General features: G+C 41.3%; 1 protein-coding gene across 1 annotated transcript; it reads left to right on the top strand.

Moving 5' to 3' along the window:
* The first annotated feature begins 4,992 nt into the window (after positions 1–4,992).
* Positions 4,993–12,757, top strand: LOC145459249 (leukocyte elastase inhibitor-like). The gene is made up of 2 exons (XM_080337896.1): positions 4,993–6,300; positions 7,632–12,757. Exons 1-2 carry the CDS (start codon positions 5,415–5,417, stop codon positions 7,859–7,861), a joined length of 1,116 nt encoding a protein of 371 aa, XP_080194022.1. The 5' UTR covers positions 4,993–5,414; the 3' UTR covers positions 7,862–12,757.
* The last annotated feature ends 1,306 nt before the right edge of the window (positions 12,758–14,063 follow it).

Raw genomic sequence — 14,063 nt, 5'->3', positions numbered from 1 at the left:
CAATGATCATCCCACACGAAGTGCAACGAAATCGGTATGGTCGAAAAAATACCAAAGTAATGTAATGCATAACAGGCTTTTAGTCAATGTGGTGGCATAAAATCTACATATTTGAACTTGGACATATTGTTTTCTGTTATGACGTCATAATATGTGATACTCGATTACTCGGCTCGAAGCATAATACGTGATTCGGAATCGAATCACTCAGGTGCTCGAATTTGCCCAGCTCCAATCGTTAGAAATGAAATTATTGGTTAATTTTGAAGTCGATTTGTATTCAGCTTGCGAGATCCGTCTACAATGATTCTCGAATAAACCGCCACGATAGCTCAGACATTTTGACTTTATACTTCCTGTGAGATGCTTTGATAGCGCAGTGCACAGGCTGAGAAGGGCGTAGCCAGGAGGCTACGGGCACGGGGGTTGGGTTTGAGAACCACTGTGTTAGATGGTGATCCCGGAACCTCGAGCCCTTATTGGCATTCAGAATTTCCTGTTGCAGCGGACGTACGGGCGCATGCATCCGTTAAACAATAAATATACGGCCGTCTACACAAAATTAATTAAGCGTGTGTTGGCTGCCGTCAATACGTAATTTGAAATACGAATTGGTTCCGAAATCTTTGAGAGATTTTAATTCAACTTGATAAATTTCTTCACGTTTAGCGTGATTCAGGGGGACTTGGATTTTCGTTGTTAACATATCAGTATGCTTGCAATCTGAGCCCCAACGTACAAATGCAGAGGAAAATTATGTGCCTCCTAAAGAAACACCAAATTGGAATCGTGTGCGTCTCACGAATAAAGGTTTTCCTGGTACATTTCGGCGATTTATGATATGTGTTGACGATACCGACAATCCTGATGGGAGGTTAAGAAGTAACAATATGCAACGAAGAGAATAATACAAACCGCTAGATGAGTCACCATTAATTTTGTACCCAAAATTTTCGAAGATACCCCGTTGATCAGCTCTACCGATTAATCTCATGACTTGGACTGAGAATGGATAAATATTCGACAGCTCTGTGTAAAACTATCACTATTCTCGACAAAATTCATTCACGAGTTTAAGGAAATTTTCGTGCTCGCCGAGACTAGAAACTGAATCCAAGCAACTTTTTCAAATATTTTATGCTCGAAAGCCTGCGGGAATACGTTCTTCTACAACAATTAGAAACTTTTATACTCAAGGGATATCTCAAGATATCAGCGATGGGGAAAAACACCGCAAGCGATCTCCGCGTTGCGGAGATCCCAGTAGCCAATCTAACATGAGTATTTATCGTCCAGACGAGCCATGACGACGCTCCGCTGGAATGCGACCGTATGTTATATATGTAATCGAAATGCTGCCCTGTATAGCAAAAAGGTTGAACCCGCCTGGATTAGGCTTATTATGGCATCGGTATATTATGTGGTCAGTGGTGTACGAGTTCTGAGTAAACGGTAACAGGGTGTAGCACGGCGAAAAAGGTTGAAGAGCACTGGTCTAGTTAGTTGTGTATTGGATCGATTTTGGTTTTATGATTCAACGAAAATTTGGGAATCCGCGAAGGCTTGCAGCTTATAGCTTACGTGTTTTGCGGGTTAGTAAAGCTTAGGAACCCTTGACTAAACCAAATGATGGGCGATAGGCTAGAACGGTATATAGGTGGCTCGAAGAAACCCCAAGCGGGAACCTTTTCGTTTATAACTACCATCACGCTTTATACTGTATATAGCACGGAATGGCCACCCGTATCTTTAATTAACTTACTAAGACTTCAACAGTTGTTTTGAAAAAACTATAGTTTTGAAATGAGTATGCATCACTTGTTAGAGTGAGATTGTTGTGCGAGCCGCGTGGAATATCGAGCACTGTAACTGCTGAATACATTGTCGACTATTGTACCTATTTGTAGTGTATTATTATGGCGATTTTTTTCACCTAAAAAACGGAAGATTTTGACCTAAAAAATCAAAATTGTGACATTTTTTGACATTAAAAAACTTAATTTTGACCACATTTTGACATCATGCATGTAAATTAGGTGTTTTCCAACATAATGCTGGAATTGTACTACTTATCTTCATTTCTGGTTGGAACTGTCTGTCCTTATACGAAGTAGTTTGGCCTGAAAAAACGTTTTTTACTTAAAAACTGACAAATTTTTACATGAAAAACTACATTCCAACGAATTCTGGCCCTAAACCATACGTCCCCCTTTAAAAGGATTTGTCCTCATTTTTGACTTATTTAAAAGCGACCTCGGAGGACGTCCTTTTGTCTTCTTTTTTGAGATTTTGTCCTCGCATTCTTGAGAATTGTAGTCAAATCGACGGCCAAAGTCGAATGAGATGCCGTAAATCAGCTCTGAAGTTACTCTCAGCCGGTATTTGGATAGCTGAGCAGGATATGACTCTTTTTTAGTCAACCACCTGACAACGTGAAGGAAAAAACAGTATGTTGGGCGCTGACCGAGAGAGTTGACCTTTTTTTTAGTCGAGTGACCACAAAGTGCGAAAAATTTACCATTTTTTGACAATTCTCTTCCGGTTTTTCAAGTCTGAAAATTCTGAAAAAGTGTCCTCTATGGTAACCCGAGGGAACACCGAAGTTGTGCGTACACTGCTGATTTTGTTTGTTTGTTCTGTCAAAACAATTGGCGCTTATCAACACTTGGGCCATTTGCGCTTGCACGGTTATTCCATAAATTAGTGTCTTTTGAGGTCATTTTTCCGCTTTCGATCGTAATTTTTCCGGTCTCTGCTGCCATCTTTCTTGAGTTCGGCTCACTCTTCTTTCTGAAATTTTGAAGGCGCTGTATTTACAGCGGGATCGGCGATGAGGAGCCCAGATAAACGCCCGATACATAGAAACATAGCAAAGCCGAGACTCGAACACACTGCTGGTGACACACCGTGTTGCTTCATTCTGACGATGTTGTCTACAATCTAGAGCAGGACTGGATCCGGATCCCGAAATACCATGATCAGTAGAACTCTAGCTCAGATACAATATAGTTTGGCGAAGGAGAACATGTATTCGTCTCTTATCAGCGGGCGCATGTCGAAATCGATTTTCATCCTCTCGAATGGCTTCGTCTGATAAATAATTAACTGGTGATGTCGATGTGGAACGAATTGTTAGTTTGCTCAAATAAACATCACTACGTGATCATTTTTGGAGCCGCACAATTGGCCAGCAAGGCTGTGCTGCTAGCGAAATCATGGGAAGGCTATATCGCGTACCCACTTATCGTGGTATCAATGTAGAGCAGTGACAGTCGCTGTAGCCTAGCCAACACATCTCCGGGTTTGAAATAATACGTATGTCAAGTTTGATATTATTAGGTGGAGTAATAAGCGAGAAAAGGGGCTTGCAAAATAAAGTAGACTGGACCTGAATAGTATACGTATGATAATTAAGTGTGCAGGCAACGTAGCAGTGACGTGCGGTGCGGTTCATGCCAGATGAGGCACTGACCCTGACCCCCTCCCTTGAGTTGGCGACCTATTTCTTATCACATTAGTAATCTTCAGACGTAGAATATCAAGACTACTCCTCGCTATCTGTTCCATGTAAGCGGTGTCTTACAAAAGCCTAAAAGTCGGCCGTGCTACAGGTCCGCCGATATGGAATCATAACATAGATATAGAATATCGACCTGGTGTCAATGACTATTGCAGTCTAAAACACCATTAAGGCCACAAACAACGACAACGCAGGCTATGTCAGTAGCTATCACGTACCACAATTTAAGGTAGCTGTATGGATAGAAAATACATAACGGCTACATTAGTAAGGGAATGTATTTGCTCTGCATTACATATTGGCCGTCGCTATACTATACAATTCACACACCACTGTCGGTTTTCTATATCGATAGCGCGTTTCAATGTGCTGCGATTCTCCGATTGTTAACGAATAGTGAGTGAGGCAGATTCGATTGTGCGTCACCTGGTAATGTTTCTCTGCATTGCCATTGTCCGTGATAATGCCGAATTTCACATCCTTGGCGATTTTGCAGGGGTTCCGGTACTCCAGGATTAATAATATTCGTATTTTCGGAATCGATGCGAAAATATCATTCGCAGTTATCAAGAATTCTGAACCGTTTATGATGATTTGCATTGCCGCAGGTGAGGCACGACTTGCCCGTGCCTCACCTGTGTCTCACATCTCCTTTCACATATGACAATTGGTGATGTTGAAAGGAAAAATTTTCAAATTTAGTTATTCATGAACACCGACGGTAAATATAAATAATCATTGAAGGAGTCACAATTTTCCATTACTAATCCTGGCGACAGGTGAGGCACTGCCTCACTTGCCTCCCAGGACCACACGTCACTGCAGCGTAGTGATACTTGAGATAGTATATGCCTACTTTTCTATATATGTCGTGGACTTCTTTGGTACACGTACGAGAAGCTCTCGTCAAGATAACTCATCACAACATTAAATAGATTATCCAATGACACTCGTCGATACATAACGATCAAGATAGCGTGATGGTAAAGCGTCCGGGCTCTTGGTCGGCAGTCCGTGGGTTCAATTCCCGGCCGGGTCAGATCTATTACCTGATTAGTAACACTGCTATCCATGACGTCCCCGCTTGGCGCTCATGCATTACTGGGATAGCATGGAGGGGTGGTGCAAGACTTAGCAAGCCCTACAAGGCTATATCTGCACCTTCCTTGTCCAGCGGCATATGCACATCATGTATATCACGAGGCGGTGTATATGCCGCAAAACATCAAGGACTAACATAAAACTACGTCCTTTCGTTTCCATCGCTGGGCGGCTCGTTAATAGCTATGCCGCAAAAACATCAAGGACAAAAATATAACTACGTCCAATCCCCGTCGATGGGATTGGGGCCCGTGGATAGCTATGTCGCTGCGGGTCGGGGCTGTGCTTATTTATCCCTATACAGTATACATAGATAATATAATGTAACCTGCGAGGGACAAGCCTGATGAGTGTTGTACATGTACATTGTACGACCGTCGTACAGCCGCGTTTGACGGGTATGGATTATGGTGTGATGTGTTGGAGTAAGCTCTCGACCCAGTTATTGTATAAAAAAAAACGCAATACCGCTCTCATCATTATAGAACGTCATGCTAGTAACCATGCAGTAAGTAACCACCAATGCTAACCGAAGTCACCTGTGCCCAATGCGCATTGACTGTGTGCTATCACTGGTCCACTGGGAGTACTTAAAGTGGTTTACATATGAAAGTGTCAAATTTGACCGCGAACCATGTAACGTCATTCAGTGAAGTCGAGTTGAGCCTCAAAATATTTTGAGTGTCGAAAAATGATCTACCTCGGCCGTGAAATCCTGCTACTTCAAGAGCCCCATCATTAAAAAGCCTTTGTTTAATTACAGCATGATAAGTGACACCAGTGACGATACGATATGTCACTTAACATTTTTGCATTCAATCTCTTCAAGAATCTCGCGAGCGAAGAGCCGGGGAACAACATCTTGTGCTCGCCCTACAGCGTATCATCTGCCATCTCAATGCTCCTTCTCGGAGCTGACGGCGGCACCAAGCTTGAGCTGGAAAGAGCACTCTCCGTAAATGGCAGCGCAGAGTTCCATCAAGAAGCTGCGTCTATACAAGATGCTTTGGCGGGCGATTCAGTTGTTGAGACTCTGAAAATCGCCAATAAAATATTTTTGGGGCAATCATTCTCTGTTAACAATACATTCAAGAATGAGCTCGCCAAATTTTATAAAGCTAGCTGCGCCTTGGAAGACTTCAAATCTAAGCCAGAAACATCACGACGGAATATCAACAGATGGGTGGCTGAGAACACACATGATAAAATAAAGGATCTGATGCCTCCGAATTCCATCAGCTGTGACACGCGACTCGTGTTGGCCAACGCCGTTCACTTCAAAGGAAAATGGGAATCCGAGTTCGATAAAACAAAAACCAGCAATCGACAGAATTTTCATACGGATAAAGATAAAATTGTCAAGGTTGATATGATGCGGAAAAAGGCGAAGTACCCTTTCGCTGTAGATGCCGGACAAAACATGATGATGTTAGAAATGTCTTATCAGAACTCGCCGATTTCAATGGTGATAATCCTTCCGACGGGAGATTTGGCAGAGATCGAAAAGTCACTGGATGCTCCGAAGTTTGCAGCGCTTTACAAGTCATTGTTCCGGAGGGAAGTCAACGTGGCTGTGCCAAAATTCAAGTTGGAATTCCAGAAGGATTTGTGCAACGCATTCCACAAAATGGGAGCTGGTGCTATGCTGTCTCCTAAAGCTAACTTTCGCGGCATCTCTGGTATGCTCTGTATTTCTGTTAACCCCTTAGTCAGGAGCGCAACTTTAAAAATGTTTTGACATATGCGAAAAGTTCACTTCCCCAGATTCGATCTTAGTCACTTCGTTTTCTTATAGTAAGATGAGATCCAGCACACAGAATTTGTATAGGCTATGTAAATTTGGTGTCCGGTCAATACCGAGAAAACCACCTCCGATAATGCCATCACCGAGAATGGTGTGGACACCACCGAGAATAGACATTACCGAGAATGGACAATACCGAGAATGCAATGTATGCAATGCAGGCATGTTACGCATGTACAGGTGGAGTGTATGTGCATCACGGCGTTTCCGCTTTCGGTGTTGATTCTCAGGTATAAATTCTCGACAACGTCCGTCACAGTAAGTTAGATTTTCGGCATTGGCCGTTCTCGGTGTTGCCCGGACTCGATAATGACCATTCTCGGTAATATCCATTCGCGGTAATGGCATTCTCGGGAATGTGCTTTTTCGGATATGGTTTTATCGGTTTTGGCATAGAACCGTAAATTTAGGCCTAGAAATATGATATCGCTATTCGTTACACATCAAATGTACATTGGTAGACATACACGTGTACTTTTATATAGAACATGGGCTACATAGGTACAGAACTAACTGATTAAAAATTTCACTCAACTTTCTAAAACCCATAGACCTCGAACGACGATTCTGCCATATGGCGTTACGCGGCCCTTAGGCTAATTACTGCAGCAACGTGCTGCAATATACCAGAGCGAGTACGAAGGTTTACCGCTCGTAAGTGATGATTATAAATATTTTAGCTACATTAGCGTGTCTCAGACAAAATCAGGATTATTCAGACTTGGTGCAGCTATCCCTGCATGAAATATTAATTCTGGACTTCCGGATTTCAATACGAAATATTGAATCGAGTTATGTATTGTGACCATTGTGGTCGAATTTTTTTCTGCGCTGGATAAAAATGAAGTCTCTCTCTCTCTTCTGTTACCACCCCAACCTCCAAGTGCGAAAGCTGCGGCGTACCTGAAACCGTTGAGCATTACGTCATTCACTGCACCAAGTATGAAGGCCCTCGACAGTATCTGAGGGACCAAATTAGAGACGCCGTTCCTTTCCGCTTGGAAACATTACTGGTCAATCCTCTTACCATGGGCACTCTGATAGAATATGCCCTACTAACCGGTCGAGAGTTATAAAGATATAAAAGGATACCTGATACTCTCATCATAGATCTGTTGCAAAAGACCATTAGAAGTCGAGTACCAATATTAAACTTATACAACAACAACAGCAATCCCAACCTCCAACCAACAACTCATTTTTCAGACTCAGAGGGTCTGTTCGTCACTGGTATTTCTCACAAGGCCTTCATAGCAGTCGATGAGGAAGGAACAGAAGCGGTAGCTGCTATAGGGATTCGTATGTTCAAACATTCAATGCCCCGTCCTCCTACGGACTTCATATGCAACAAGCCTTTCCTATTCTTTCTGTATCACAAACCAACAGAAGTGGTATTGTTCACTGGCAAAATGTTGAACCCATCTGCACAAAAATGACTGTAGTCGGCTTTTGCTGACGAATTAATAATTACTCACCATGCGCAAAGCGCATGACCTATGCAATTTATTCAGCTCCGAGATTATATATCCTTTATTCATACGACGTTATCATTACATGGCTCATGAAATGGAAATCCTTTATCTTTATTGCTCGATCTCGACTGGATGTGTTCAAGTGCAATCGTACCATGCACTGTCTGTCTGAAATTTTAGGGCTAGGCTACCGAATGACTGACCCAGTAGTTCTTAACCGGTTCTCCCTGGAAGACTAGGGGCTCAATGACCCAATCTCAGGGGTTTCCTGGGTGTCAAGACACATACTCCACCCATACGTAACGTATGGTTTGTGATGATATCCCCGTATTGGTCAAGGCTGGTTGCAGGCAGTTAGACTCAATCAGCAGCGCAGTGGCGTACGCAGGGGTGATCGGGGTCAATATCAAGTCATGAAGTAAACGGGATCAATCAAATCAGTGTATTTTGTGCATATGTTCGTATTGTTCGCGATACGCCTGTGTCACATGTGAGAGTATCCAGGCATTCACTGAATGTTCGTTAAAATGATCCTCCATTATTGCATCACAAATATATTGACCACAAACGAAATGATCACAGGTTACGTTGTCGTAGTAGTATAGTTTGTTACAACTTCTCGAGGCTTCGTATTCGATCCTATTGGCTGATATTATAACAGACTGTAGCATAGCTATACAGTTAGTCGCGTATTTTTTTTGCGGTTCTACGTGTTCGTGATAGACGCCTTCTTGCATGCATATTAAGATTTATATTAGTTATTTGATGCAAGATAAATGGCAAATTATTCTGTCTTTCACAAAGCTAGCTAAATGTAATGACTTTGAATCGTCACTGATACTTCGAAAATTCAATTTGACTTGAATTGTGACTTGACTCGTGACTCGACTAGACTTGACTTGACTCGAGTCACTTTTGAAAATCGATTGACTTGACTTGACTCGAGTCAAAATGTGCAATGACTCGAGATGAATCGTGACTCGAAGGTAGTGACTTGATCCCAACACTGCGGAGCACCAACATTAAATATTCGTAAAAGTAAAGTAAAGCCCAGAAATTTTGTTGCTCTTCGCGCACAATAGTTATGGAGTGACAAATATGTTCTCACGAAAGTATCACTGAATATAATATAGGTACCGGATTGCTTGGCTCCGCTCACACCGCATTGTCGCGCATATCAATTAGTTGATCACAGTAAATATCGCCCACCATAACGTTTGAAACTACCGTTTCGCAATTTAGCAATTACCTATCATATCGTAATTTAGCAGCCCATTACGTGTCTTGCTAATCTGGAAAATCCAGCTTTTTTGAACGTTACACATGTTTTAGCAGATCACCTTTGAAGCTTTATGGACCAAAGACATGAAATATATTTTCCGCTTTTTATAAGTGGTATTTGTATTTCACTTTCAATTTCGAGTATCACACTTTGAGTTCTGATTACTTTCAGTTCTTTTTTCTGCAGAACATACATGTTGAAGCATAAAAGCAAGTGTAGTAATGTCTCTACTTTCCCAAAATAAAGCCACACTAAATATAACTTTTACGATCCACATTATTTGTTATTATCGTATACTAATCGCGCAAAGTGATGAAACCGTATCCGATACAACTTCTACGTCAGGGGTCGCCAACTCAAAGCGGGTCGCGGGTCACTTTTCAAATTACGTAGCGACCGCGGGCCTCACGAATTCAATATCGATATAAAGTAGGCAACCACGTTTTAAAACTCTACGTCAGTACAACGCTATGCTACCTAACATAGGCGATGGGCATAGTGACCAAAAAAGAAGTAATATTCTATTAAAGGAATAAAAATACAACAAAATATCATTGTCAACAATTTCATTTTATTTTGAACTCTGAGCTGTGCACGAAACGCTTTTGGGGGCAAAATACGTTACTAGCTGAAAGACCATCTCCACAGCTTGATCTTGAGGGGGAAGACCTAAGCCAGTGGTTCTCAAACCTTTTTAGACATGTCTCCTTATTGATACTGAAACATTTCGCGCCCTCAAATCGTCTTATCACAAAATGCATCCATAATGCTAACAATCCCAACGGATAGTTTGATGGCATGCAAGGTTATGAATGTTGATGAGAGAAATGTATAATATGAATTCCGGACTGTACACAGAGCAATAACTCTAACTATGAATTTGAGGTAAATCACGCGGAGCGTGAAAATTTTTTCAGTCGACCGCAGCTCCGCGCTTCCGGTTTCAAAACCACTGCCTTAAGCCGTTTTCTAAGCGTCTCGGTTTTGGCAGCGTATTGGCAGAGGTGGTCAGTAACGAAGTACTTCAACTTTTTCGAAGTACTCAAGTAGTTTTCCTCTACTTCTGGTACTTACTCAAGTAGATCTGAATTTCACTACTTCTACTTCTACTTCATAATATTTTGTGATCTACTTACTTACTTCTCGCTATTTTCAGTTTGTGAAGTAGAAGTAGTTTAATCGTCTAATCAGGAAGATAGCCTGAGAAATTTCGGGGCTGTTTGCACGGAGTATCGACATTTAATTTTCATAAAAGTTGAGTTAAGCCCAGAATTTTCGTCGCTCTTTGCGCGCAGTGAATACGGAGTAACCAGTATGATTTCATGAAATTATCGGTGAATGTAATTTAGGTAGCTGGTTGGCGTGGTTCCCTTCACACCGCATTGTCGCCCTTCGCCATATCAAGTATTTCATCACAATATATATGGCTTATCATAACGTTTGAAACTGATGTTTCGCAATCTAGCATTTACTTATCATATTGTAATCAAGCTGTCCATGGCGTGTCCTAATCTGAAAATGTGGACTCTGACTTTTTTTTAGTTTTAGAGCTATTTTAGCATACCAACCTTCGTAACTTTCTGGATTAAAGACATTAAATACATGTTCCGTTTTTAGATTTATATTTCACTTTCAATTCCCAGTACCATATATTTTGATTTCTAATTGATATCAGTTCTTTTGTCTCGATAACTTACATGTTAAAACATAAAAACAAGTGTAGTAATGTTTTCAATTTCCAGAAATAAAGCTACACAATATAGCTTACGGTTCACCATATTTTTATTAACGTTTACTAATCGCACAAAGCATTTACACCGTATCCAACACAACATCTCCGTATTGCTCTTCGACTAAACTACAGGCCTTATAATATGGGGGAGTGCGCAGCAGGGCTTTGGAGCCGGAGCCCCGGAGCCGTGCATTTTCACCGGAGCTGGAGCCGGAGCCGGAGCTCTACATAAAATTCAGCAGGAGCCGGAGCCGGAGCTGGAGCCCGTTATTTGAGGAGTAGCTCCGGCTCCGACGTATTTCATGCTATTATATATGCAACAACCACATCTGCTGATTTATCATAATTGAACAGCAGGCCTGAATTTTAATGCTGTGCACAGCAATGGCATAGAGCAAGGGTCGGCAACCTACGGCCCGCGGGCCGGATCCGGCCCGCCAAGCGATATCGTCCGGCCCGCGACAAAATAATTAGTTATCACAAGATATACGGCCCGCCGTTTCATAATGAGTTTCAATCTGCAGTGCAGCACTGCATGAAAAAATGCGGCATTGCTACGATATAATAGTAGCCTACATCGTATTAGTCTATTGTTACGCCATAAAACGAAGGTGGTTGAAGTAGGAGATGGAGATAGACTAGACTGGATCAGTGCTTAATAATTGGGTGTATATCGCAACCGAAGGTGTTCCATACTTTTTTAAAGGGTTTACCACTCTAATGGGGTGTGACAATAAAGGTGTCCTTCCTTTGCTTCAAAAACGCTTGGAACATCTCAGACGCAATGACAGAATCTCAAACTGTTCAATTATAGATAACTAGCCTCCGTATGATAGTTAGCCTATCTATAGTTTAATTCTCCAGAAGGCATTGTGTGCCAAGACAACAAACCTGAATAGTGTTTTGGCCACAATGGTGAAAACTGTTAATATGATTTTTGTCTCATTAACTGAATCAGTTACGCCAGATATTACTAGAAGCAGAGAATCAATATGGCGATGTCATGTAGGTCTATATCTGTCATGTTCGCGCATTAAGTCGAGCAGCTATGCTTACACGAGTGTATGAACTGAGAAATGAAATAGCAACTTTCCTCGAAAACACAAATATCGCCGACTAATAATCTTGTAATCGAAAATGGGTATCTCATCTTGCTTTCCTGGTACATTTAATGTCACATCTGAACAAATTGAATTTGCAACTTCAGGGGGAAAACAACTAAATACATGAGATGTTGAGGCGCATTCAAAACAAATCTGTGACTCTGGAAATGTCAACAGTACAAAGAAAATTATGCTCATTTTCCTATACTGGAGCAGAGAAAACCTAGTACCAACACTACATTTGTAACTGTGATAAGAAATTCAACTACTGAATATTCACCCGCTTTTCCGACATTCCTTCGCTACAAAAGGAATTCTGACTATTCAGTACTCCGTTTAATGTGGACGCCAATACCATTGCCTGAAAATTTCAAATGGGCCTTTCTGAAATGCGATGCAGTTGAATTGAATGACAAATTTCATACAAAGAGCATATCGCTGCATGACTTTGACAAAGAGTACGTTTTTGAAATTGGTCTTTATCCCAGCCTGACCAACAATGCAAAAGAAATTGCATCGATTTTTGGAAGCACGTACGCATGTGAACAATAGTTTTGAACAATGAAATTCACGAAGAGCAAGCTAAGATGACGTATTTCGGACGTCCATTTTGAATAGGGTCTGATTCTTGTTTCATCTGACTTGTTACCAGAAGTTGAAAACCTTTCACAAAGCAAGCTGCGTCAATTGTCACATTTATTCTGTGTTGTTGAAGTGTAAATACATGTGTCTTCTGATTGGTATGATTGAGATTGCAGCAATGTAGGATAATACACCGAAGTGAGCGTAAAATATAGTACTAAGAAAAATTCCGGCCCGTTAAAAAGTTGTACACCCGAAATTTGGCCCGCAACTAGCAAAATGTTGCCGACCCCTGGCATAGAGTAAAGTGCGTTCTAGTGCAACTATGATGTTATCGACAATTGACAAGTATTCATTATGACGTCACAAGCCAGCAAGGCGGCACCTATGTCTTCGTTGCAACATCGGATGTTACTGAAGGTTGACGGACTCTAGATCAGAGGTCTCAAACTCAAATGTGCTCGCGAGTCAATTTCCTCGTTTTTGATGACGCCGCGGGCCGTAGCATCAATAATAGGGATATTCAATGTATAATTTCTATGTAGGCAATATTTGACGGGAGCTTGCAGACATCGTGAAAATGTAATTTACTATTGTACTATTCACGCTTGACACGGAAAAAAATCACATTTTCAAATATTTGAATAAATTTGTTTTTATGCCAGGCATAATTTCTTAAAATAATGAGTTATAAACATCATGCGAGAGGATGCATCATGACATCGTCAAACTGTCGGGTTATAATATTGCGGTTAGTGGACCTTTGACGTGTCACGTGTCACCTGTCACATGTATAATATTTTAAAATCTACTGAATATTGATCTGATATCAGAGCATTTGAGCGGTGTAGCCTAATCCGGGTTTGATATAGTCGTGATAAGTAGGCTATTGTTACTGTCATTGCTAAAGTCAAATTAAATATCAGCGTTTGATTTCGCCTTCGATTATTATTGAAACATATCAATAACACCATAAATATATAATCATTATTGAGCCATAGTAATAACATTGTTTCTTAACATAGCGATCATACCCCTTGTGCTTCTAATAAGATTTCCTATGGCCCCTGTTTATCTTCAACACAGTTTCTGATGGTAGATATATTGAGATCAGAAAGCCCATTCACATAAAATCGCGCGTAGCGCGAAGTCCATTTTTCTGATGATTCAATTGGCCAAGAAAATATTTCACAGCATATAAGCCTAATTCCAAAATGCATCTCGTACCACCTGATGTGGTGCTTCATACCCCGAAGGGGTCTACGGACCCTGGTTAAGAACCCCTGGAATAGAAATGTCCAATCGCAGAAGAATTCATTGGTGTTACAGCTGTGGAGCGTACTACTACCTTGCTCGCCACCGATTTTAACTGGGCTAAAGAGAACAAACAACACCAAGCATATAACCAACATGTCACGGGGGTCACATAATGCCAATGGTTGCCATACTGACCTGATTAGATAGCTA

The sequence above is a fragment of the Botryllus schlosseri genome, chromosome 16 (genome assembly GCF_051294905.1).
Source record: "Botryllus schlosseri isolate E-star chromosome 16, Bs_hap1, whole genome shotgun sequence".
Taxonomy (NCBI): Eukaryota; Metazoa; Chordata; class Ascidiacea; order Stolidobranchia; family Styelidae; genus Botryllus; species Botryllus schlosseri.
This window is presented reverse-complemented; position numbering and strand designations above follow the sequence as displayed.

Excerpts from the sequence above, each read along its gene's own strand:
- LOC145459249 (XM_080337896.1), top strand. The coding sequence starts at position 5,415 with ATGTCACTTAACATTTTTGCATTCAATCTCTTCAAGAATCTCGCGAGC. Across the intron at positions 6,301-7,631 it reads TAACTTTCGCGGCATCTCTG|ACTCAGAGGGTCTGTTCGTC; the intron begins GTATGCTCTGTA and ends CTCATTTTTCAG.